This window comes from Theropithecus gelada, chromosome 5 (genome assembly GCF_003255815.1).
Source record: "Theropithecus gelada isolate Dixy chromosome 5, Tgel_1.0, whole genome shotgun sequence".
Classification (NCBI taxonomy): Eukaryota; Metazoa; Chordata; class Mammalia; order Primates; family Cercopithecidae; genus Theropithecus; species Theropithecus gelada.
Genome location: NC_037672.1, coordinates 118,879,436 through 118,906,114, shown reverse-complemented (window position 1 = coordinate 118,906,114; position 26,679 = coordinate 118,879,436). Strand labels below are relative to the sequence as shown.

The following is a 26,679-nucleotide window of genomic DNA, read 5'->3' as shown; positions in this document are numbered from 1 at the left end:
ACCTCTCCCCGACCCGCGCAGGCGTTTTCTCCCGCCCCAGCCCCAGTTCGTTTCTCCCTCCTGCCCCGCCCCTACTCAGTTTCCTTTGGTGCTTCCTTCACTCGCTTGCGACCCTGTCGCCTCGAATGACGTCAAGGCTGCGAGCGCTTTCATTGGTCCATTTCAATAGTCGCGGGATACTTGAACTGCAAGAACAGCCGCCGCTCCGGCGGGCTGCTCGCTACATCTCGGGGTGTCTTTGGCCCGCCACGCCCGGCCGTGCCTTCCTGCGCCTTTCGCAACCTCCTCGACCCTGCGTGGTCTCGAGCTGGGTGAGCGGGCGGGCGGGTAGGCTGGCCTGGGCTGCGACCGGCGGCTACGACTGTTCTTTGGCCGGGTGGGCTGGGCAGAGTGCACGCTGCTTGGCGCCGCAGGCTGATCCCGCCGTCCACTCCCGGGAGCAGTGATGTTGGGCAACTCCGCGCCGGGGCCTGCGACCCGCGAGGCGGGCTCAGCGCTGCTAGCATTGCAGCAGACTGCGCTCCAAGAGGACCAGGAGAATATCAACCCGGAAAAGGCAGCGCCCGTCCAGCAACCGCGGACCCGGGCCGCGCTGGCGGTACTGAAGGCCGGGAACCCGCGGGGTCTAGCGCAGCAGCAGAGGCCGAAGACGCGACGGGTAAAGGGATGCGGGATATCTGCAGGAGGGTGGGTCGAGCAGGGTTTGGCACTGGCTTAGCAGGCAGAGAAGAGTGGCGAGAAGGCATGTCCTGGGCTTTTGGAAGGGGGCCAGGGTCTGGAGTCCACTTGGTGCTGGTGTGTGGGATGCCACAATATGAATCCTCCCATTATTAGCATCAGGACCCCGGCAACACTGTGTGTATGCTGCCCGTCTGCTCTCTATAGGTGGCATCTGCCTGTACATAATGGGGTCAAACCAAGCTCTAAAACGTGTAGTCTTCGCTCAGCTCCGCGCCTTTCTCTCCACTTTTAAACCCCAGGCACTACTGTAGGACTCTGACCCTCTTCCTCCTCACGGTTAAGAGATAACCTCTACTTTAGAAAAGGGTGTGCGAAATAACTTTGCTTTTGGCAAATTCCGCCATTTTAGCCGGATTTGCTCTGTTGCTCCACCCTCGGGCGACAGTGGTGAACCAACACTTTTTTGCCATGTCTTTCCTAAACTTGTCATGTATTGACTTGCCACCCGACCCTTCTTGTGGCCCTGATTAGTTTTGCATAATTCCACCTAGTGTTATCTATTGATAGCCTTTGTGGGAATGCCTGTGACAAATGGGAACATCCCTTCTCTTTTGAATACTCAAACTATTGTTTGTCCCAGAAAGTTTAATTCCTGATAGAGTATTTGGGAGAAAAAGCAAAGGCCAACACCCATAAGAGAAAGAATGCAAAACTATTTAGTAGGCTCAAAGCCAGTTATTTATTTTTGTTTAGGTTGCACCCCTTAAGGATCTTCCTGTAAATGATGAGCATGTCACCGTTCCTCCTTGGAAAGCAAACAGTAAACAGCCTGCGTTCACCATTCATGTGGATGAAGCAGAAAAAGAGACTCAGAAGAAGCCAGCTGAATCTCAAAAAACGGAGCGTGAAGATGCCCTGGCTTTTAATTCAGCCATTAGTTTACCTGGACCCAGAAAACCATTGGTCCCTCTTGATTATCCAATGGATGGTAGTTTTGGTAAGTTTTAAGGAAAATCTATATGAATTTACGGTAATTATAATTATTAGATATTAATGATTTGCATTTTAAGATGTCTTATGTAGTCATTTTGATTACAGTGAGTTAGGTTTAGTGTAACAAGGCTTAGAAAGGATGTGACTTATCTCAGATCTCACAGCTAACACTCGACCTGGTGATGTACAAAAGGATCCTAATCTAGTGTTCTTTCAGGTTCACTGCCAGTCACATCAGTCTGATTATAATTAGATCTTAAATGCTTATTTTAATCTGATCCCATAAATGTGTTCTTGGTTGGGAGAATAGATTTCAGTTTTATCTAACTCACTTATATATCACTTAGAGAGTGATATTTGAAGATGCAGTCTTAAATATTGTGATTACATAACATCTCTTCCAGTTTTATAATTTTGTTTCTATAAAACCAGTCTGGATTATCATCTGATACCAGAAAGTGACACTTTTCCTCCTACAAGTAAACAGTTGTACCATAGCTGTTTACTCTTACCCATGTATTAAAGTAGCTGCTGCAAACAGCTCTTTGCAGTTTGTACTGTTTCTTTGCCCTAGGGATATCGAGTCACTGGACAGCTCACTAAATCCAGTCTCATTTTAGTTTTTAGTTGTATTAATCGTGGGGAAGGAGGGGTGAGCAGGAAAAGTCCTTTGGAAATAATAATTTGTGTGTTTTTATCAAAATTTTGCAGAAAATGTTTAATCTCAAGGTGATCTTTGAAGCGAAAAGAATAATGGATGATACTCTTTGCTTCAAAAGATAATTTATACTACAAAAAATAAATTATTTATAGTGTTAATCCATTTGCCCATAACAAACCTAATTTCTTAATAACAATTGTTAATGGAGGCCATTTAACTGATTCTAGCTATCGCCTACTTGGGCTTTGTATATGTCAGACTCTGGGATCTGCAGTCTCTCTTAGGGCAAATCTTAGATATTATCTCAAAACTTGGATTTTAAGTGTTCTGTCCTAACAGAACCACCATGCCATCTGCTCCTTTCTGTTGTGGAAGATGGATACTTTAAGATAATACCTGATTCTCGTTTTCCTGTTAGGGGCCTACCAATATGGTTTTCTTTCCCCCTTCATTAACTAAAATCATTCCAAAGCTATATGTACAGAGATACTGAGACTAAGGTAAAATATTCTACCTTTTTCGTCATGAGAAGCTCTTTTTAGTTTGATGAAATAAGTGCTTTGTTAATATGAAATTCCTTACAAGGGCAGTCATTTTTAGCTATTAAACTAAGTAGACAAACAATTAATTTAATCATATCTTTTTATTTGTCCCAGAGTCACCACATACTATGGACATGTCAATTGTATTAGAAGATGAAAAGCCAGTGAGTGTTAATGAAGTACCAGACTACCATGAGGATATTCACACATACCTTAGGGAAATGGAGGTAAAGGTTCTCTGAATCCAGTTTGTGTAATGTATTTGTTAAATGTGGCTAAATGAAATTGAGAGGATAATGTTTAAATTTTTAAACTAATGAATTATTCTAATGCTACAGTTAAGTTTATAGCATGTAGCCTCTCTTAATTGTAAAATAATCTAATTGCAATTTTAACACTACTAAATACTTTTCTCAATAGGTTAAATGTAAACCTAAAGTGGGTTACATGAAGAAACAGCCAGACATCACTAACAGTATGAGAGCTATCCTCGTGGACTGGTTAGTTGAAGTAGGAGAAGAATATAAACTACAGAATGAGACCCTGCATTTGGCTGTGAACTACATTGATAGGTTCCTTTCTTCCATGTCAGTGCTGAGAGGAAAGCTTCAGCTTGTGGGCACTGCTGCTATGCTGTTAGCCTCGTAAGTCCACCTTGGTTTGTTTAAAAGTGATCACGATCTTTTGTCTAGGGAAGAAATTGATTTTTAATGGTGACCTTTTAACATACACCAGGCAGAGAGTCAGTGACTACTTTAGGGATGGCAATGTGGTGGGGTTGGGGAAGTGGAGGAGGATGAAACTGTGTTCTAATCTATAACACTGTTTTTCCCCAAACTGGATTCCTTGAAGACGATATAGTACACTAGGTTAGAAATTTTAAAACATTTTGCTTCCAATATTACTTTCTGGCATATAAGCAGTGTCTCTTTTATTAAGAAGTAAAGGCTGGGTGCGGTGGCTTGCACCTATAATCCCAGCAATTTGGGAGGCCAAGGTGGGCGGATCACTTGAGGTCAGGAGTTCGAGACCAGCTTGGTCATCATGGCGAAACCCTGTCTCTACTAAAAATACAAAAATTAGCTGGGCATGGTGACACATGCCTGTAATCTCAGCTACTGGGGAGGCTGAGGCAGGAGAATCGCTTGAACCTGGAGCGGGGAGGTTGCAGTAAGTTAAGATTGGACCACTGCACTCTGGCCTGGGCAAGAGAGCAAGACTGTCTCAAAAAAAAACACTAAATTTAAAAATGAAAACATGAAACATGTTTTCCTAAGATTTGTATTTCCTAAATTTTCAGCTACTTGGTGAACTCCGGCATTGTTCCCATCTTGAGAAGTCTCATGCCTTTCATTTACTTCCTTTGACTGAACTGGGAAAAATATCTCAAAAGTCCTTTATTGATTTGGGCCTTTTAATTAGCAATTAGCTATCCAGTCTTTACTAGAAATGATGATCAAGTGTCTGGAAATGCAGTTGGTATGGATTTTGGATTTATTCCATATATTCTGCTAATGGGATTTCAGAATTGGGATAAGGAAGCTTGCTTCTCTTTTAGGACTGATTACTTAAAACTTTTTTCATTGTAGAAAGTTTGAAGAAATATACCCCCCAGAAGTAGCAGAGTTTGTGTACATTACAGATGATACCTACACCAAGAAACAAGTTCTGAGAATGGAGCATCTAGTTTTGAAAGTCCTTACTTTTGACTTAGCTGCTCCAACAGTAAATCAGTTTCTTACCCAATACTTTCTGCATCAGCAGCCTGCAAACAGCAAAGTTGAAAGTTTAGCAATGGTGAGTTAACTTTCATTTTGTTGAATGGCAATTCTTAGGTAATGTAAGCCCTAATTCCTTTGTACAGGAACATAGTTCCTTTGTACAGCATGGTGAAGAGATTTAGTATTCAGATGGAGATTAATGCTGCAGTATGGAAGAAAGCCTGCTGCTGGCAAAAGATAATCTGTATCAGGAAAGCACTAGAAGCAGAGGTCTAAGGATGACATCTTGGGGATGGGTAGTCAGAAGAATTGTTTTTTAAAAGTTAATAAAGGAGGGAAAATACAGGATGAGGATGGAACAAAACACTAAAATGATTGATATGTTTAAAGATGAGGCTGTGAAATATTTTTTTCTAGGGTTGCTACAGAGCCATTATCAAAGGCAGGAAAAAATTAGGTTAGAAGGCAGAGGTTTGACATTTGAATTCTAAACGCTCTTGTGATCATAAAGTATTTTTTATTCCAGTTTTTGGGAGAATTAAGTTTGATAGATGCTGACCCATACCTAAAGTATTTGCCATCAGTTATTGCTGGAGCCGCCTTTCATTTAGCACTCTACACAGTCACAGGACAAAGCTGGGTATGTATTACGGTCTTCACACACCTATCTTGTGACTGAAATGCCTATGCCAGATTAAATAATAATTGTCCTACAAAACTGAGGGTTGCCTAGATGTTCTTACTTGGAAAAACTTCAAATATATACAGTTGACCTTTGAAAAATACAGGTTTGAACTGTGTGAGTCCACTTACACATGGATTTTTTTCCAATTACATGTGGATTGAAACTACATTATTCAGGGAATTCAAAACCCATATATATAGAAGGGTGACTGCAGGACTTGAATATGTACAGATTTGGGTATACTTGGGGAGGGTCCTGGAACCAATCCCTCATGGATACTGAGGGATGATTATATACTGTTTAAGGCATGTTACCTGTTGAACAGTAGCTTTTTGTTAGGTAGTAAGCTTAGTTGTAACTTGGATTGAAAGGTGAGCTTTTTAAAAAGCATCTGACCTGTTGCTGGCAGAGAAAGTAGTAAAAAATGGATCGAGAGATGGAATAATGGCCTGAGAAAGCTAGTAGTTGGAAAAGTTAAAGATTAGTACTGAAATTTAACATAAGCTTAATGCTAACTATTAACTGGTGTCTGTTACTAAAAGCACAACTCAGGGCTTCCTATTCCCTTCTCTGTAGCCTGAATCATTAATACGAAAGACTGGATATACCCTGGAAAGTCTTAAGCCTTGTCTCATGGACCTTCACCAGACCTACCTCAAAGCTCCACAGCATGCACAACAGTCAATAAGAGAAAAGTACAAAAATTCAAAGTAAGAATTAATTTGAATATTGAAGCTTACTTTTCTAGATTATGGTTCAGAGATCTTTGACATTTTAACTTCATTCATGAATCTGCCATAGCCTCCTTAAGAAGCTGTTCTCTTAATTGGTTATGTGTTTGAAGAAAGTTGCAGTTCATGCTTTCTGCCCTGGGTCTGGGGGAGGAGAGAGAAGAGGGGCATGCATGTGTGTTTCAGGGACCAATGTTTCTAAAACCATCAACTCGGTCAGAGAGAAATAGCATTTTTTAGTTCCCAATACATGAGTACAAACATTATTCCATGATCTCCTTTACCCAGTGACTGTTTACTAAAAATGTTTTTGTTTTTTTTTCCTACTTACAGGTATCATGGTGTTTCTCTCCTCAACCCACCAGAGACACTAAATCTGTAACAATGAAAGACTGCCTTTGTTTTCTAAGATGTAAATCACTCAAAGTATATGGTGTACAGTTTTTAACTTAGGTTTTAATTTTACAATCATTTCTGAGTACAGAAGTTATGGCCAAGTACAAATTATGGTATCTATTACTTTTTAAATGGTTTTAATTTGTATATCTTTTGTATATGTATCTGTCTTAGATATTTGGCTAATTTTAAGTGGTTTTGTTAAAGTATTAATGATGCCAGCTGTCAGGATAATAAATTGATTTGGAAAACTTCGCAAGTCAAATTTAACTTCTTCAGGATTTCAATTTAAAAAGTTTACTTGGTTTACTATATAATGGGAAGTGAAAACCTTCCTCTAAAATTAAAGTAGGTTTAGGAAAACAGACCCTCAAATTCTAACATTCATTTTCCTAAGCAACTGGATCAATTTGCTGATGGGCATAATCCCCTCTGAATACAGACTTTTTCACTCTTTGTAAAACCTGTTTAGGTTCTGCAAACTAAACAGAGGCTGGGAGCGGAAGAGGGTGGGAAGCTTACGTGCAAATTAACAGACGAGAAATGCTCCAGAAGGTTTATTATTTTAAAGCATAACATTAAAAACAAAAAACTATTTTTAAAACCCTGCTAGATTTTATAATGGATTTGTGAATAAAAAATACCCAGGGTTCTTAGAATGGAATAAATATCCTTTTAATAGTTATATATACAAATATACAACTGTTAGCTTTAATTGGCAGCTCTCTTCTTTTTTCTTCTTTTCACTGGCTTTTTACTTGGTGCTTTTTCTTGTTTTGCACTGGTGGTCTGTGTTCTGTGAATAAAGTAAGAATTTACTAAGCGTATGCTTGTTAAGTTTTGGATTATTGAAGTAAGAGGCATTTCTTAGTTTTCCAATAGGATATAAAATGTGTAAGACTGGCATCCAAAGAGTTCCATAGATTTTGGTCCTAATTTTTATAAATCACAAGGTAAAGAAATCACAGAACAGATGGATCGCTAATGAAAAAGGGACGTCTTTTTGTTTATAGTCATGTGGCAAGATGAGAGTAAAACCAGAGAGCAAACCTCTAGAAGTGTTGAATATATATATATATACATTTGAAATAAACCAGAAATGTGTTACCTTATTTTCTTTGGATTCTTGTCTGGTTCCAAAATGATCATTTCTTCTTCTTCACTATCTGAGAGTATTATGGGAGCATCTTTTTTAAAAAAAAAAAAAAGAAAGGGGTAAGCAATCTCTTGCAATATTTATTTCTGCACGAGTTTATTTCTATCAGACGTTCTAAAACTCATTGCTGGGGCTGGGGCTGGGCTGGGCGTGGTAGCTCACACTTTTAATCCCCGCATTTTAGTAGGCTGAGGTCATTTTGGTCACCTGAGGTCAGAAGCTTGAGTCCAGCCTGGCCAACATGGTGAAACACCATCTCTATTAAAAACAGAAAAATTAGCCAGTTGTGGTAGCATGTGCTTATAGGCCCAACTACTCATGAGGCTGAGGCATGAGAATCGCTTGAACCAGGGAGGTGGAGGTTGCAGTACCACTGTACTCCAGTCTGGGTGACGAGGAAGACTCCATCCCAAAAAATAAATAAAAATAAGACTATTTGCATATAATAGCCCATGCCACTCTTTAGGTGGAGGCTTACTCTTCTCTTTAAATCAGCTTCTTAGAGCACTCTAGAACTCGTCTGTAACATTTGTTTCTTTAAACTCTTATTTCCTACAGGTGCTCGAATGGCGTGACAATTTGGTACATGTCATAATAGAAAAGTTAGGGGGAAATCTATATAGCATCTTTTGTAGAGACAATTGAATTGTTTGTGCTACTCTATTCCTCCAGAAATAGTTCCAGTTTACATTCCAATAAATAAAAGAACCCATTTCCCATATACCTTTGGCATTGCTGGTATTTTTAATACTGCCCAAAATACGGTAACAAAAAATGCCATGTCATTTTTCTTTGGATTTTATTTGTATTACTATCAGGGCTGACCATGAAAAATATTACTGGCCATTTGTATATTTTGAGTACTGCTCCCTGTCTTTTGCCCATTTTTCTCCTGATCATTAGTTAATGATATACATAAAATGTGAATTAACCCATATCAATTCTTTGTATTTTTAGTTTTCAGTTAGTTTCTCCCTTTCTTCACATGCTTTAGAAAGGCTGTACCTGCTCCATTTTTCCAATTCTTAGGTCCACCTTCATTATATTCAATTGAAAATACTATTCACTGTTAGAAGAATACACTAAACAAACATATAAGGTATATGCAAGTGCAAGGATATTGTTAACAGTGAAAAAATGGAAACAACTTACATCTTCAACAATAAGAGAATTGTTAAACCAACTAGTTATATTCAATGCTACATAAGTCTATGCAGCATTAGCTTACATTACTGCACAGAGAGTAAATAAATACCTGGGACAAGTATTTGGAAGAATTATACCAAATAGAAGTAACCACTGGGAAATTTGAGTAAGGGTCCCAATCAATGGGAAATTTTTTCCTTACCTATTAAGTAAAAAAACAAAAAGCTCAGGCTCTAGTAGTGTTCATAATTTCTCTCTTTGAAAACAGAAGTATTTGTCTTACATTCCTACTAAACATATCACCTTCAGTTTTCCCTGCCAGCCTAGTTCCCAGTTCCTTGTAGGATTTCTGTTCTTACCACATAAGAAAATAAGTCATTATTCTATTATATAGACCAGCAAGAATTTGCTTTTTTTTTTTAAGTGAAAATAACCATACACAAAAACAACTTCTTCAGTTCTATGGCTTTCAAAATGCAAGCAACGTCTAGGACTATCAGTATTCTAGTCACTTCTAGAATTTTTTTATGTTCTAATACTGCAATGTCTAGTATGGTAGCCACTAGCCACATGTGGCTGCTTAATTTTGTATTAAATAAAATTTAAAATTCAGTTCTCAGTAATACAAACCACATTTCAAGTGTTCAATAGCCACGTGGAGCTAGTGGCTGCTATACCAGTGTAATGTTTCTATCCCAGAAAGTTTTATTTAGACAGTATTACATGTTCTGATAAAGGATGGGCTTTTTGTTTCAGTCTAGAAACCACAAAAAAAGACAGCACGGAGGAATAAGATCTTCCAGAAACTCATTCCCTTAAAACCCACCCAAATACGTTACAAAAAAAATTTTTTTTTAATTAAAAATGTCACTATCATTTTATGCCAAAGTGTACCACTACTCTACAAAGATATGCATATTCTTTTAGAAAGTAGTATTAGTACTGCAGTTAGCCACGATAATTTAGTTGAAATTTAAATCACAATATTTAGCCCCTCTAAAAATGCAATACTTATATCCCTATATTTAACTATATATCTATATTCTCTATATATAGTATCCTGTATGTTATTTATCTAATATACATCTCTATATAGCTGATATGCTATATATTACTATATATAGTGATAATATAAATTAATATACACATTTTATGCATTATTGTATATATAACTATACGGTAATACTATATATATGTAATATATAGTGATAAGTGTGCCACAAAGTGTCACCTACCTTGGCTTCCAATATCAGAGACTTCTACTCCAGTGTCCATTTTTATACTATCAAGAATGATAGCTTCATCACCACCGCCTTCATCATCTTCCTTCTCAGAGTCTTCAAGATCACCCCAGGAGTTTTCTACTCCCTCTCCAATTTGGGCAGTTCCAGGAGTCCACAGCACAGGTGTAGAAACACTTAACAAGTTAAGAAAACTGAGTAACAAAAATATTGCTATTTGATGGACTGTTGAAAAAGATGAGAATGAAAGTTTTCTTCTTGTAAGATTGATTCAAGTGTGCCTCAAAGTTCCTAGGGAAAAAAAAAACTTAATATAGCTACACTATGGATGGCTGAACAATGAAGAAGAAAAAATAACTCAGGCAAGATTTTATGGATGCAATTAATAATAAGAAATGTGAAGAGACAGCTTCAACATTTTAGTTACAGTACTAAATTAAATTGGTCCTTAAAACACAATCTGGTTTTTCCAGGATAACTGAAGGGAAGCTGAATGTTATACCATCAACAGAATATGACTCACATCACTATCTTGTATTTTAAGTGTTTTCTCTAACAAAGTACAGTGTTTACAAAAACTAATTTCAGTATACACATCCTTCATATAGCCTAATATTATAATGCCAAGTGTTATGAATCTTGTTACTGCAAAAACCACCAAATAAAGATACACTTCTGAAGGAGGTTCTGCTTCAGCAATGATTTCTTCTGCTTTTTCTTCTACATCCGAGGTATCAATAGGGGCCTTTTCCATTTTAAATGCTGTGATCCTTTGATTTGCTATAGACTCTGCAAAACCAAACTTTCCACCTTCTTTCCTGTATGTGGGGGGTTTTTTGGTGGGAAGGAAGCGGGAGGAAGGTAACAGATTAGACAGAAGACAGGAAGGGAAAAAAAACTATTATTTTATCCTTTGGTGGATGAAAAATATTGAAAGAGAGTTAGTTTATCTAACTTAACCTCACCAATTTATTATGCCTAACAAGAGCCAATAGCATAATCATTTATTAAACCATGTGCCAGACCATGTGCTAGGTGCTTAAAATACACTATTCTCTAACCCTCAAATCAGCCCTACCAGGTAGTGTTAATATCCCATATTATAGAAGAGGACACTGAAATGCTGGGTTATATATCTTGCTTAAGATAGCACAGTAAGAAGTAGAGATGGGAATCAACCTGTTTCCTTACATTAATTTGAGTTACTAGATTATTTTTATCCTAAGAAAATGTTAACTGTTAAAGAAAAATCTTATGTCTCCAGGTGTGGTGGTTCATACCTGTAATCCTAATATTTTGGGAGGCCCAGGTGGGTGGATCATCTGAGGTCAGGAGTTTGAGACTGGCCTGACCAACATGGCGAAACCCCATCCCTACTAAAAATACAAAAATTAGCCGGGCATGGTGGTATGCATCTGTAATCTCAGCTATTTGGGAGGCTGAGGCAGGAGAATCACTTGAAGCCATGAGGCAGATGCTGCAGTGAGCCGAGATTGCACAAATGCACTATGCCTAGGTGACAGAGTGAGACTCCATCTCAAAAAACAAACAAAAATCTTACATGATTTTTCAATATAGGTTATATTTAAATTGCAGAAAATATAGTAAGTCCAATCAACTTTCTAAAAACACACTAAGTAGTACACTCAATTGCGATTAACAAATAAGGAAAGATCAAGTGTGAAATTTATATGGTTGCCCTTGTTCAAGGAAAATCCTTAAGAGAAAAAATACATTAAAAGACCATTTAGGGCCACTTCCTGTTCCCTGTGTTGTGTCTTGGGGCCTGGAGCAATGAAGACCTCTTGCTCTTAGGTGGGTCTTTCCTCTTCATTGTTTTGGAATTCTGGACTTGACCCAGCGTTAAATTCCCATCTGTGATGCATTTTGCAGTAAGTGGGTTTGATGCCAACACCCTGAAAGATATCCTCATAAAACAAGAATCACCAGCTCCCACACAAAGTAAAAACTGTGATCCTAATTTTAGCAGTGTTAATAAGGAGCAACTATCCACGAGTCACTGCATCAATAATGCTTGTGTTATAACATCCTCTCCTCCCTAAGGCACAGCAGCAAGTGACACACACTTGTCTGGAAACCAGTTTCATTAATACTTTTATTGTGTCTGTCCAAAGATGAGTAGCAATATCTGTTACCAGTTTCACTACCTTTCGGAGTTTTGGATAACATATCTATACCATGGTATTTACACTTTTTAATGAGTTAATTTTAAGTGAAATTGCCATTCTAACTTTGTGAAATCAAGTTCATGCATAATAAAGTTTGCCTATACTAAAAAAAAAAAGTAAATATTTAAAAAATGAAAATAAAAGACCATTTAGTTCTGGAAAAGTTACTTACCTTACTTTTTGGTCATTCTCCAAAGCTTTCAATATTAGCTCTGTAATTTCTGCTACTTTCACACCAGCGATTTTACTGCATCTCAAAACCTATTTATAAAAGTGAATTATGTTGTTTAAAGACAGTAAACCAAATGGTTTTCTCTAACGAAACTAAAACCATGAAATTAATTTTTCTACCTTTATAAATTTAAGCCTGGCTTTTCCAAACATGAATACAATATAAACACAGATTAAGGCAAGAAGTGAAAGTTGTTTTAAGATATGTGAAGGACTATCACATTATGGGAACAGACACAAAAACTTTCTTACACAACAGTATAAATACTAATACCATGGAAGAAACCACAGACACATATGCTCCAGGATGCACTAACTTCCTTTCTTTGTGACTAATCTGGGTAGTACTTGTGATGCTGGTAAAGATGATGATGATGATACCAGAAACTAACATTTATTGCACACTTAGTATATGCTAGACACTGTGCAATATATCTATCTTTATATCCTTATAACAACAAGGTGTTGGCAATAACATCATTCCCTATTTTACAGATAAAGAAAGTGAGACCCAAAGATATAAAATCATTTGCCCAAGATCAGCTAGTACGGGGACAGAACTAGAATTCAAACTAAAGCAGCTTTTAATCACCTACACTGTATGCTATATGGAGATCTATTTTCTAAAAGCTCCCATGTGAATCTGATACGTAGCTGGGTTTCAGAACTACTGCCAATTGTACCCAAATCCTAAAAATAAAACTACCTTTTTACATAATTTCTACTATTGGATGTTTAAAAACTTTTATTTGCTCTTGAGACAGGGTCTTATTCTGTAGCCCAGGCTGGAATGCAGTGGCACGATCTCAGCTCACTCAACCTCCACCTCTTGGGCTCAAGCAATCTTCCCACCTCAGCCTCCCAAGTGGCCGGGACCACAGGCATGCATCACCAAGCTCGGCTAATATTTATTTATTTATTCATTTATATTTTCAGATGGAATTTGGCTCTTGTTGCTCAGACTGGAGTACAATGGCACGATCTCAGCTCACTGCAACCTCTGCCTCCCATATTCAAGAGATTCTCCTGCCTCAGCCTCCCAAATAGCTGGGATTACAGGCATGTGCCAACCACCACGCCCAGCTAATTTTGTATTTTTAGTAGAGATGGGTTTCACCATGTTGGCCAGGCTGGTCTTGAACTCCTGACCTCAAGTGATCCACCAGCCACGGCCTCCCAAAGTGCTGGGATTACAGGCGTGAGCCACCATGCCTGGCCACTTTTTTTTTTAATAGGGATATAAATCTTTTTCTTCACTAGACCCTGCTTCTAGATGGAAGGGTCAGACTCTAGCAGGCCAGACATGGGAGCACCAAGGTAGGAAGGAGGAGGATACCTCATAGCCACCAGTCAACAGAAAGTATTTAATAGTGACAGTACTGAAACCACATTCTAACACATCGTAGAATCAATCACTGGAAGTATCCCCATTGGATTTTTGTTAAAAGACAAAAAAAGCATCTAAAGAGAAGCAACCTATTCTTAATGGGACATTAATCAAAGCACTAACTTGATCTTTTAGTAGCATTATCCCACCACTGGACTGGATAGTACAAATCTCTCGATGTTTGTTCATGGCAATCACCAGCAAGCCATCCATCACACGTTCTTCTCGTTCATTGGGATCCACCAATAAATATGTTCTGAAACGAATGTTAAATGGACCTGAACAAATCTGAGACCGAATGCTTACCATTTCTTGGGTAATGAATTTTTAAAAGACGACATCAATAAAGTCAACAAAGAATAAAGGTCTGAGCCTATGGATTTGGGTCACTGAAATGGGGAAAGAGACAAGAAAATTATTGTGTTTATGAACACAAATGAATGCTAAGTGGATATCTCTAGTTATTATAATGAAATCACATTAAATTCAGATTGGATTTACTTAAATGATCATCTAAACATAATGCTATCTCTTTGATTAAATGACTTCTGGCTCATTAATAAAAACTTAGATAATGTTAATTTGGCTAACCCTAAAGTTGCCCTAATGTCCTATACTCCAAAGTTCTACTGTGTTCTGCTAATGGCTCATGAAAAAAAATACTGTCTATTTCTGCACTGTCCGGTACACTCATCAATAGTCACCTGTGGTTACTGAGTCCTTGAAATGTAATCAGAGTATGTAAAATATTGGATTTCAGAGACTTAGTGGAAATAAAAGAATGTAGACTTAGTGGAAATAAAAGAATGTAGACTATCTCGTGACTAATTACTAAAATACTGATTATTTCATTTTATTTCATTAAAATGAAAATATATTCATTAAAATATATAAAAATTAATTTTACCTTTTTAATGTGACTACTAAAAATATAAGTACTTAAAATATAAGTAGTCACATTAAAAATTTTAAATTACACATATGAGGCCAGGCATGATGGCTCATGCTTGTAAGCCCAGCACTTTGGGAGGTCAAGACTGCAGGATCACTTGAGCTCATGGGTTTGGGACCAGCCTGGGCAACAAGGTGAGACCCTGTCTCTACAAAAAAAAAATTATTTTTTAATTAGCTGGGTATGCCACACACCTATAGTCCCAGCTACTTGGAAGGCTGAGGCGGGAGGATCACTTGAGTTCAGAAGTTGGGAGGCTGCAGTGAGCTATGATCACACCACTGCACTCCAGCCTGGGTGACAGTGAGACCCTGTCGCAAAAAAATTAAAAAAAAAAATTAAAAAGTAACAAAGACTGCACATGGTGGCTCAAGCCTATAATCCCAGCACTTCGGGAAGTGGACATGGGCGGATCACTTGAGCCCAGGAGCTTCAGACCATCCTGCGCAACACAGTGAAATCCCATCTCTACAAAAAATAAATAAGCTGGGCATGGTGTGCACCTGTGGTCCCAGCTACTCAGGAGTCTGAGGCAGGAGAATCACTTGAGCCTGAGAGGTTGAGGCTGCAATAAGCCACGATCTCGCCACTGCACTCAAGCCTGGGTGACAGAGGGAGATCTTGTCTTAAAATAAAGAAAAAAAGAAAAAGAAAAAGAAACAGCCAGGCATGGTGGCTCATCCCTGTAATCCAGCATTTTGGGAGGCTGAGGTAGTCAGATCACTTTTGAGCTCAGGAGTTCCAGACCAGTCTGGGCAATACGGCAAAACCTCTTTTTCACAAAAAACACAAAAATTAGCTAGGCATGGTGGTGCACGCCTGTAGTCTCAACTACTCAGAAGGCTGAGGCTGAAGAATTGCTTGAGCCCAGAAAGCAGAGGTTGTAGTGAGCAAAAATCGCACTGCTATACTCCAGCTTGGGCAACAAAGCCAGACCTCATCTCAAAAAAAAAAAAAAAAAAAAAAGGAAAATAAGAAAATTATATATATGGTTCACATTTTATTTCTACTGGACAATGCTGGCCCATTTTCCTCTGATGAAACTCTACACTTACAATCACTAAAACTTGAAAGTTTTTCTCTAGTCCTTGTACACAACACTGTGTGAAATATTTTTATCTTCCCTTGTTTCTAAAGGAATTTAAGGCTCAAGTTTTCATTTGAAAGTGCCATTAAATGGACCTGAAAAACTCCAAGTTTTCAGCCACAGGATTTAGCAGTTAAGTAAACACTGGAAACCTGAAGAACATTAAATTTTTTTCCTCCAGTTTGTGAACCATCCCCTCTTGTAACTGAGTCCTAGAACTACTCCATCTAATATGCTCCAAAGTCCCCTGTCTTCCAATAACCCACAGTAATTGTCATCCCACTTTCCCAAATTAGAGCCCAGCATATAATTCTCTTAACCCCTGTACATCCTTAGGAAACATAAAACACTACCATGCCATAGTAAACTCCTAAGTTTGTAAGTATGCCATGAAAAGAAAAATGTTGAGAAGTATCTTCATCATAGTATAAGAGTTTTGTTACTTCTATTGAGAAAGCTCTTTGCCAACTAATGCCCTTACAAAGAAAGAAAGGAACTATAAGGTGTTTTAATATTAAGGGAAGTATTTAATATTAACATGACATACTTGAGTAGAATAAAATTCCTAGCTGCATTTGTAATTTTGGCCCATAACAAGGTGAGGCTTACCCTTGCTGGAAAAAGGCAAAACTGACACAAATGGGCATGTGGTGGATACTTAATGGTACAGGATCACGCTCTTCAGGTGTATACTGTTTCAAAAGAAAATGTTTAATAATTATAGTCACTAAGTTATGAACATACAAAAAAATCATCCTGCACATCAAATACTAAAATAAAAATGAAGTTCCTTTATTCCTTTGACTACCCAAATAACTTCTTTTATATTAATAATTACCTGTTTGATTTTGCCACTCATGTAAACTGTACAACTTTTTCAAAAATCTTTTTCAAAAATTTACCGACATACATATAATTTACATCCCATAAAATCCACTTTTTTTTTGAGACGAAGTTTGTTGCCCAGGCTGGAGTGCAGTGGTACAATCTCAGCTCACCACAACCTGCCCCTTCCGGGTTCAAGCGATTCTCGTGTCTCAGCCTCCCGAGTAGCTGGGATTACAGGCATGTGCCACCATGCCAGGCTACTTTTGCATTTTTAGTAGAGACGGGGTTTCTCCACATTGGGTCAGGCTAGTCTTAAACTCCCGACCTCAGGTGATCCACCTGCCTCGCCCACTCAAAGTGCTGGCATTACAGGTGTGAGCCACCGCGCCCAGCCAAAACCCACTCATTTTAAGTATATGATTCAATTTTTAGTAAATGTATAGTTATGGATATATTTATGGACTCATCACCACAATCTAGTTTTTTAACATTTCCATTACTTCCCAAAATTCCTTTGAATCTGTCTGTAGTCCATAGGAGTCTGGTGTACTCCCACCCTAGCCTCAAGGAACCACTGATCTATCTTATTTCTGTCTCTGTAAATCTGACTTTCTGAGCATTCTATATAAATGGAAAAAAAAAATTGTAATGTTTTGTGCCTGGCTTCTTTCAACTCAGCATGCTTCATGCACCTTGCAGCATTTGTCACTAGCTCAGTTCTTTTCATTACTGAACAGTATTTCATTATTTGTATATATGACATTTTATTTATCTACTCACCAGCTGGACATTCGAATTGTTTCCAGTTTCTGGCTAATACATGATGCTATGAATATTTGCATTCAAGTCTCCGAACACAATAAGCTCTTATTCCTCCTGTAGATTCTTAGGCATGGAATTGCTAGAATTTTTTTTTTTCCAATTTTAAGCCATTGCAATTTGTCTTAATATTATAAAGTCGGCCGGGGGCGGTGGCTCACATCTGTAATCCCAGCACTTCGGAAGGCCGATGCAGGCGAGGTGGGGACTTCGAGACCAGCCTGACCAACACGGAGAAACCCTGTCTCTACTAAAAATACAAAATTAGCCAGGCGTGGTTGTGCATGCCTGTAGTTCCAGCTACTTGGGAGGCTGAGGCAGGAAAATCGCTTGAACCCGGGAGGCAGATGTTGCAGTGGGCTGAGATCACATCATTGTACTCCAGCCTGGGCAACAAGAGTGAAACTCTTGTCTCAAAAAAAAAAAAAAAATTACAAGGTCAAATCTGCTAAAAGATGTACATATAAGAGAGGAGTATTTTCAGCTGGCCATGGTGGCTCATGCCTGTAATCCCAACACTTTGGGAGGCCGAGGTGGGAGAATCACTTGAGCCCAGGAGTTCAAGACCAGCCTGGGCAATTTGGTGAAACCATATCTCTACAAAAAACACAAAAATTAGTCAAGCGGGTGGCACACACCTGTAGTCCCCGCTACTCAAGAGACTGAGGTGGGAGGATTGCTTAAGTTCAAGAGGCAGAGGGTACAGTGAGCCGAGACCACGCCACTGCACCCCAGCCTGGACAACACAGTGAGACCCTGTCTCAAAAAAAAAAAAAAAAAAAAAAAAAAGAGTATTTCCTTCTAATGTTATTTTTCTGAATATAGAATGTTGTCTACACTTAAAACTTAAGAAAGCTGCCAAACTTTTCCAACATGGCTGTACCATTTTACATTCCCACTAGCAATAACACCACAGTATTCTTTAATTGATCTTTCAATGTAGTAATCGCTTTCTACTTTTTTTTCACTTCCTTATATAAACTCTCTCCTCTAAAAGAATATTACCTCTACTGTTAATAAACCTTTGTCCCTACTTCTCACTTTTTAACGGTTCTGCTCCAGTCTACTGCCCAAAAGCAAAATTATGAATCATTGTTTAGAAAATCTGTGCATCTGATGTGTCCTTTTGCAACTTCAGGATTCAAACTACAACTACGGTGCACTTTCATTATTCTAGCATGTAATTTATATAAATTAAAACTGGCATACTCAGAACAAAAGATAAAGAAAATGTAGGTCAATGGTTTTCAAAATGTGCTCCCTGGACCAGCAACATCAGTATTACCTAAGAACTCAAAGTTAGAAGTACAAATTCTTAAGTCGTAGCCCTGTTTCACTTTGGGAGTAGAGTCTAGCAATATGTTTTAACAAGCCCTCCGGGTATTTCTGATGGACTTTCATCAGCTCTTTGCCTAATGAACAAACGTCCTGGAGACAAATATGAATCTGTTGATTCCTCAGTGCTTTTCAGCTATTGCATACCTCTTGCAGGGTAAGCATCTCACTGTGCTGAGATTCATTTATTTTTCACACATATGGCCCTTAAACATAAGTCAAACACTTCATCTAATGCTCAATCCAAAATAGTCATCCACGCTACGGTATGTTCTTACTGACAAATGTTTCAATAGAGGAACTGTTAAGAGATTTCAAGGGCGATTTTGACCATATGCAGTTTTAGTCTTATGAACAAATTTTTAGAACCTACCCAATTGCCATCTACAACATAACTTCACTAAAAACAAGTTTCCTGAACATTTAGGACCCTCCTCATTCATTCGTATCAAGGATCCTGGTTCACATAAGAGCTTACCAGTGTTACTTCATCTCCTTGGACAGAGACATCAGGTCTTCGGAAGTGACATAAAGCCACGATTGCAGCAATGCTGGCAGCATCAATAATATTTCCATCATGATTTAATAAATGTAGGTCTACACGTATTTGCCAAACCTGATAGTGAATTTAAAATAAAATAAATCCTGATTACAACCAGTGGCTATTTATCAAGAAAAGTAACATTGTGCACAAAGTAATTTTTCTTGCTGTTAAAACATGCAGTTACTCCTTCTAGTTTGTTAACAAAAAATGTATTTTAGAAAATTTAAGCCAAACATCTGAAATACTATGTGAGTCATTTAATCATAGAACACATACTTTAAATAGACAGAACTACTCTAATGTTTAATACTAAGATTTTCCTAACCTCAAATCTAATTACATTTTTATCATGTCTGTTAAAAACCACAAACTCTAGGTCAGGCACAGTGGCATTCACCTGTAATCCCAGCACTTTGGGAGGCGAAGATGGGAGAATTGCTTGAGCCTAGGAGTTCGAGACCAGCCTGGGCAACACAGCAAGACCCTATCTCTATGAAAAAAAAAAGTTTTTTAGTTAGCTGGGTGGAGTGGCATGCGCCTGTAGTCCTAGCTATTCGGGAGGCTAAGGAGAGAGGATCCCTTGAGCCCAGGAGTTTAAGGTTACAGTGAGCTATAATAACACCACTGCACTCCTGCCTGGACGAAAGTGTCACTGTCCCTAACAGAAAATAATGAATATTTTCAAAAATTAAAAAACGTTAACCTTTTAGGTTTTGTGATATTTTTAATAACCTTACAAGTAATGCAAATAGGAAGTATTATACTTAGGTATGGAATATGGAAAGCTAAATGACTTCTCTGGAATAAAAATGCTTGTCAAAATACCCTAATCAAGAATCAAATTCTGGCCAGGCACAGTAGCTCACGCCTATAATCCCAGCACTTTGGGAGGCCAAGGTAGGTGGATCACTTGAGGTCTGGAGTTCAAGACCAGTCTGATGGTGAAACCCCGTCTCTACTAAAAATACAAAAATTAGCCGGGCGTGGTGGCAGGCGCCTGTAGTTCCAGCTGCTCAGAAAGCTGAGTGGGAGAATTGCTTGAACAGGGGAGGCAGAGGATGCAGTGAGCTGAGATTATACCACTGCACTCCAGCCTGGGCAACAGAGTGAGACTCTGTCTCAAAAAAAAAAAAAAAAAAGAATATAATTCTAATATCCTAATGCAGCACAATTTATTGGGACTAAGATTTTCAAAATTATCCCTGCCACTGATATGGTGTGGCCCTGTGTAAATCGATAAACCTATCCAAATGAAGGATTTCTTCTGTTCTTGAGTTCTACATGAAAAAGGAAAACTACCTGCTTCTATGAACACATGCAGATAAGAAAATGAGATTATATGAAAAAGCCACAAATTCTTTGAATAAAATATTTTTACACAAAAATCTAAGTTGCTATTTTCACCCTTTTAGGATAATGCTTTTTATCCCTTCAGAGAGATAGAGGTGGCACAAAGTTCTAAGGGTATCACTCAAGAACATCTGAAGTGAAGTGAATCAGTACAAAACTTGAGTTGACTAAAGTTCTGAGAATAAAAGCTCAGACACCGGGATCCATGAATCAACAGTATTCATCCTAAGATTAAGAATCATGGGCATATTCCCCACCTTTTCACCAGCAACAACACAGAGAGATTCAGTGTCTATACACTTCGAATTTCTTAGACATCTTTCCAAGAGTCGATTCAACTTCACCAAGAGATCTGACTGCCTATAATAAGAAAATAGGAATGGGCTACTGTCATGAAATATAACACCAGGTATTAAAACAAAAGCTCATTGCTGTTAGGTTCTCCTATGACTAAAGCAGCTTAAGAAAAAGATTTAAATACCTGCCAGGTTCGAAAGCTGGAGCAGCCATCTGAGAGAGTTCAAGGTTAAAAAAAAGAATACCTTCTGTTGCCCTATTGAGTTTTGGAGAAACAAGTTCACAGGAAACCTGTCCAAGAACTCTGCAAAGATAAAGTACAAAGTATTAACTAAATAGACTCTCCTTCCAAAAAAAAAAAAATCTGAAACAGATCACAAGTTTCAATCTTAATGTGAGTAATATCACAGTCAGCCAGATAAATCATAGGAAGTAAAAAATATATATAAAGTATAATATACACAGAAATAAAACATAAATTGGTGCAACTAAAAACACGACAGAAAAAACACCTCTCTTCTTATTACAATGTTTACTATTCCACAGATTGTTCTAAAAAATCAATGACCTTTACCTCTAAATTAAGTATTTATTGATACAAGATGGCATGAAAACTTGAGATTTAAGTGTTTTCACATGCCATAGTTCACCACCATTAACTGACCAAATAGCCTTACAACTTTCAAATGAATATTTGAAAACCTAACTTTCATGTCACTCGAAAAACAGGAAATCAGGATGTACACTTAATGACAAGATGCTCAAGATCTCTATATTAGTGTGAGAAACAAATTCGATATGAGCACTACTGGTTGTCTACACGATTTACAGAAGTCAGAACTATGTGATAGGTGACAGAAAATACGTTTATGATTAAAAAGTTCAAGTGTGACCACAAAATCAAAAAATCTTGCATAAAAAATACTTATTTTTGTCAGCTAAACAAAGAATACTGTGCAGACTTCTTAGCTGCTTTATAAACAACCGAGTCAATAAGGTCTTTTTTCAAACTTCTCCCTTTTCAATGTGTTATCTCATTTAAATCCTGTTACCTTGTTTTGCCAAGTTCCACAATGCAGCATCCGTAATCTGTTCCAAATGAGATCCTGATGTTCCTATAATCATAGGTTTGTCTGCCATCCAGCCGCTGTTAAGCACAAATTCATTCATTCATTTATTCCTTCAACAAGTATGTCTTAAGCAACTACTTTTTGTCTGGCCCTGGGCTAAGCACTTGGGGGAAAGTGTAATCCTAACCACCCCGCCCATACAGGAAAGTGGAAACTACAGCACGGACAACTGCTGGGGTGACTAGAGACTTGAAAAGAACCTGTCGAAAAAAAATAAAGCCTGGGGAATGGGGTGAACGTGCCGGTCGTTCCCCTAATGGCTCCCCCGGCCCAGGCGGGCCAGGTATGAGTCCACACCTTGAGACCCGGGCGCCCATGCAGCGCGCAATTCTGCGGGGACCAAACCATACCTTCTTTTCTTCGATGGCACGGAGTAGGAAGCGGCGTTCGCAGTTTGAGAGTGGCGTTTCCTTCATGGTGTTGGGTCACCGGCCCCACAGGCACCAGAATCCGCGGGAAAAACGGAAACTGACTTTTCCTTACGCGCTGCTGCCGGTGCCGAGGCGCAGGAAAATTTCGTCATCAAAACGCGGCGGCAGGAAATAGGCAAGGGCTTGGGCAGTCCCTACTGCGCAGACTCAAAGCGTGATTGGGGCGGGCCAGCGGTCAGCAAGAAGCCAGTGCGGCTTAGGGAGGGCGTTTCTGAACGTGAAATTGCGTTTCTTTTCTCATAAAATGCGGAGGAGAAGAGGATACTCAAAATAACCATCAGAGTGGTAGAAATTAATATCAGCAGACCGCTCTCACACTTCACCGTTCGCTCAGTCCTCTTGCGGGGTGGAGACTAGAGAGATACTACTGCAATTTCACAGATGAGTTGACATTGGCCCCTAGAAAGCCGCAGATGCAGGATTTGGAGCATATTAAATGAACAAACACTGGAATGAGGCGGCATAAGGGTTGCGGGAGAAAGTTAAGATGGTGAAATGGGATGTTTTTGTGGCCAAAGGTGAAATTTTGTGGGATCTGAGAAGTTGATGAGAATGGAGAACTTTCGCACGTAATAACCAATGATGTTACTACTACTGTGGGCTGAAACTAAATGTACCGTTTATTTCTCATCCCCTCTCCAGTTGTTTTAAGTCGATAGACTTATTTTTATGGTCACAGAGAAACCTTAGCTGGGCCATGCTGCCAACCAATCAGCTTTTTTGGAGAGGCAGTATCAAATAGTACTTTTAAAAAGTGTTCACTGCCAGGGTTCAAATTTTAAGTCTGTCGTTAACTACTATAACCCTGGGCAAATTAACCTGTGTGCTTCACATTACTCACCTGCCAAAAAAAAAAAAAAAAGAGGGCGGCGGGGAGTGAGAAACCTATTTATTATGAGGAATAAAATGAGTAAATAGATACATAAAATGTTTAGAACGGTGCCTGGCATGGAGTAAGCACTATTTAAGTGTTTGCATATTATTATTTTGTTTCCTTTTGCTTTAGAGGTGGTAGGCACTGTAACTCCTACGCAGTCTCTCTTTGGCTTCTTTGGTAGCTTCTCACACGTTATTTCTACCAGTGATACATTTTAGTCTCACTTTGTACCACTTGCAATCCATGTACTCAATAAATACTTGAAGAGGGCCTACTCTGTCCAAGAATAATTTAAGTGCTGGAGAAACAGGGTAGACAAGATCCTTTCTCTCAAGGAATTTACATTCTTTTTGGAAAGACAAAAAAACCCTAAACAAATAGAACAATTTCACACAATGGTAAGCGCTCTCTGAGAATAGGAATGCTATCTTAATAGAGGTAGTTGCAGGAACAGGTGACTTTGTAGAGGTGACATTTAAGTAAAGTAAATCTTTGGTGTTGAGAAGGAGCACCCTTGATGCCATCTGGAGAGGAAAAGTGTTTCAAGCAGAAAGAGTAACATATGCAAAAACTGAAATGGGATGAGCTCCACATGGTCTGGAGACAGAAATTGTGAAGAAGGAGGAAAGTGGACAGAAATGATTAATTTTCAAAATCGGCAAGGGGATTACAGGGTACTAACCACTTAAGTTCTTTAACAACATAAGTTCATTTTTATTGTACAGTTTCACACCAGAACTGCTGGTAGATAAGTTCTTCATTTAAATCCTTGGGTTCTTTCAGTGGCCATTTGGTAATTTTTCCCTTCAGCAATGAAATAGGCCTTTGTTGAAATAGCCTGTTACTTCCTGCAAGGCAGCTTGGTAATGGAAAGAGAATGGATTTTGGCTTCAGATAAACTTCAGCTCAAATGGACTTGGAGTGAGCTAAATAATCTTTCTTATTTGGGAGTTCTGTATCTTCAGATTGGAAGTAACAATTACTCTGTGTTAAGTGGTCTGAATGAAAGTATCTCATGAAACATTTTGGACATGATAGCTATTCAAATGTTAGTTTCCTCCTTCCTTGTTGGCTTGGCAAAGGCTTCCCATGCAACTGCCCAAACTCAGTATGACAGATTGCTTTTCTGAGATTGCTGCTTGATTACTTTGCTTTCCTTCCGCTTTTGTTGGATTTCCACTGTTCTTTTCTACTTTCACTTTTATATTCTAATTTTAACACTCCTGCTTTTGTCTTTTTATTTTTGAGTTAATCCAAACGTGTATGACCCATCTCCACTTACTACTACATACCATCATAAAATATATCTACTTTACAACCTTGTGTTTATAAGAAATTTTTGAATGCCAAAGGAAAATTTGTTTCATGATTTCAGGGAAAAATAGGTTTGGAAGATTAAGAAGAAGTTCAGATAATGTGATACATTCTTTTTTTTTTTTTTTTTTCAGACAGAGTCTCACTCTGTCACCCAGGCTGGAGTGCAGCGGCATGATCTTGGCTCACTGCAACCTCCACCTCCCAGGTTAAAGAAATTCTTCTGCCTCAGCCTCCCGGGTAGCTGGGACTGTAGGCATGCACCACCACACCTGGCTAATTTTTGTATTTTTAGTAGAGACGGGGTTTCACCATGTTGGTCAGGCTGGTTTCAAACTCCTGACTTCAGGTGATTTGCCCACCTTGGCCTCCCAAAGTGCAGGGGTTACAGGCGTGAGCCACCGCACCTGGCCTTACTTTCTGTTCTTAAAAGAAGAATCAATTTGAATCAGCATGTTAACCTGGATGATCTGTCTAAAAATAACCTAGTTCTCAACAAACTATTTGAGTGTGCATTCTCTTTATTGAACATCAGTTGCTTTGTCTGACCAGCATCCTTTTATTTCTTGGAGAAATGCACTTTCCTGACCCCATGCGATTCTAGTGAGCCAATACATTTGAGTTGGTCTTTGTAAAAGTGTGTCCAAAGGAATTCTAATACATTTCTACTAGAATATAAAGTCCATGTCTTCTCAACCTTTGTAGCACCCACTGAGACTGTTAGTGTACCTTGTGAATAAAAGGATGAATGGCCTATTATAGCATATCTGGTGAAAGAATTAATGGGTGGAGGCCAGGTGCGGTGCCTCACGCCTGTAATCTCAGCACGTTGGGAGGCCAAAGCGGCCAGATCACTTGAGGTCAGGAATTTGAGACCAGCCTGGCCAACATGGTGAAACCCCCGTCTCCACTAAAATTACAAAAATTAGCTGGGCATGGTGGCACACACCTATCCCAGCTACTCAGGAGGCTGAGGCTGGAGAATCACTTGAACCCAAAAGGTGGAGGTTGCAGTGAACTGAGATTACACTACTGCACTCCATCCTGGACAATAGAGCAAGAATCCATCTCAAAAAAAAAAAAAAAAAAAAAGGCCTGGGCACCGTGGCTCATGCCTATAATCTCAGTACTTTGGGAGGCCAAGGCAGGCAGATCATTTGAGTTCAGGAGTTTGAGACCAGCCTGACCAACATGGTGAAACCCTGTCTCTACTAAAAATACAAAAATTAGCTGGGCACGGTGGCACACACCTGTAATCCCAGCTACTCGGGAGGCTGAGGCTAGAGAATCACTTGAACTTGGGAGCCAGAGGTTGCAGTGAGTCGAGATTGTACCACTGCACTGCAGCCTGGGTGACAGAGTGAGACTCCATCTTAAAAAAAAAAAAAAAAAAAAAAAAAGGAAAAAACTGGGTGGATGAGTGAACAAATGAAAGTTTCTCATTTTATGTACCATATGTCTGCTGTACAATTTGTCTGTGTAGAATTTGGTGTACCCAAAAATTATCCTGGAAGGGAATAAGATGAAATATTAAGAATGGTTATCTCTGAGTGGTAGGAGTCTGGGAAAAGTTTTTTTTTTTCATTTTGATATTTTTTCTTTATGAACTTTCCAAATCTTCTGTAAGGCATGTGAATAGCTTTTATTGTCAGAAAAAAGTAAAAAGTGTTATGTTTTCTTTTTATTGTTCTGCCACACTCAGCTATTTTTTTAATTTAAGGGAATTTTGACTTTCAACTACATTTAACAAAGATATTTGTTTTGTTGTTTTTCAAGATTCAAACTGGAAACCACTTAGTTAATATGTTGAAAAGATTTTATGTATTGACAGCTGAACACTAATATGTCAAATGTAGTGCAAATTTCCCTCGCATATGTTTTATTGGAATTATAGATTTTTAAGTCCATTAGACTATCCAGTCCATCTCTGGCTTCCTTGGATATTGAAAAGAGCT

General features: G+C 38.7%; 2 protein-coding genes across 4 annotated transcripts; one reads left to right on the top strand and one right to left on the bottom strand.

Annotated features, from left to right (window-relative positions):
• The first annotated feature begins 176 nt into the window (after nucleotides 1-176).
• CCNA2 (cyclin A2) lies at nucleotides 177-7,522 on the top strand. The gene is made up of 8 exons (XM_025384986.1): nucleotides 177-658; nucleotides 1,435-1,678; nucleotides 2,992-3,104; nucleotides 3,298-3,521; nucleotides 4,467-4,674; nucleotides 5,125-5,238; nucleotides 5,860-5,993; nucleotides 6,348-7,522. The coding sequence occupies exons 1-8, from the start codon at nucleotides 446-448 to the stop codon at nucleotides 6,394-6,396; spliced, it is 1,299 nt and encodes a 432-aa protein (XP_025240771.1). The 5' UTR covers nucleotides 177-445; the 3' UTR covers nucleotides 6,397-7,522.
• EXOSC9 (exosome component 9) lies at nucleotides 7,061-22,652 on the bottom strand. 3 transcript variants are annotated; one of them, XM_025384983.1, is made up of 13 exons: nucleotides 22,453-22,652; nucleotides 22,025-22,119; nucleotides 21,157-21,276; nucleotides 20,933-21,035; nucleotides 19,260-19,397; nucleotides 16,409-16,491; nucleotides 13,884-14,016; nucleotides 12,315-12,403; nucleotides 10,625-10,771; nucleotides 9,948-10,129; nucleotides 7,774-7,824; nucleotides 7,519-7,597; nucleotides 7,061-7,206 (listed from the first exon to the last, which is right to left on the bottom strand). In XM_025384983.1, exons 1-13 carry the CDS (start codon nucleotides 22,516-22,518, stop codon nucleotides 7,122-7,124), a joined length of 1,371 nt encoding a protein of 456 aa, XP_025240768.1. In that variant the 5' UTR covers nucleotides 22,519-22,652; the 3' UTR covers nucleotides 7,061-7,121. The 3 variants fall into 3 exon arrangements, with proteins under 3 accessions (XP_025240768.1, XP_025240769.1, XP_025240770.1); XM_025384984.1 differs by lacking the exon at nucleotides 7,774-7,824; XM_025384985.1 differs by lacking the exons at nucleotides 7,061-7,206; nucleotides 7,519-7,597; nucleotides 7,774-7,824 and adding an exon at nucleotides 8,033-8,648.
• Nucleotides 22,653-26,679: the final 4,027 nt, after the last annotated feature.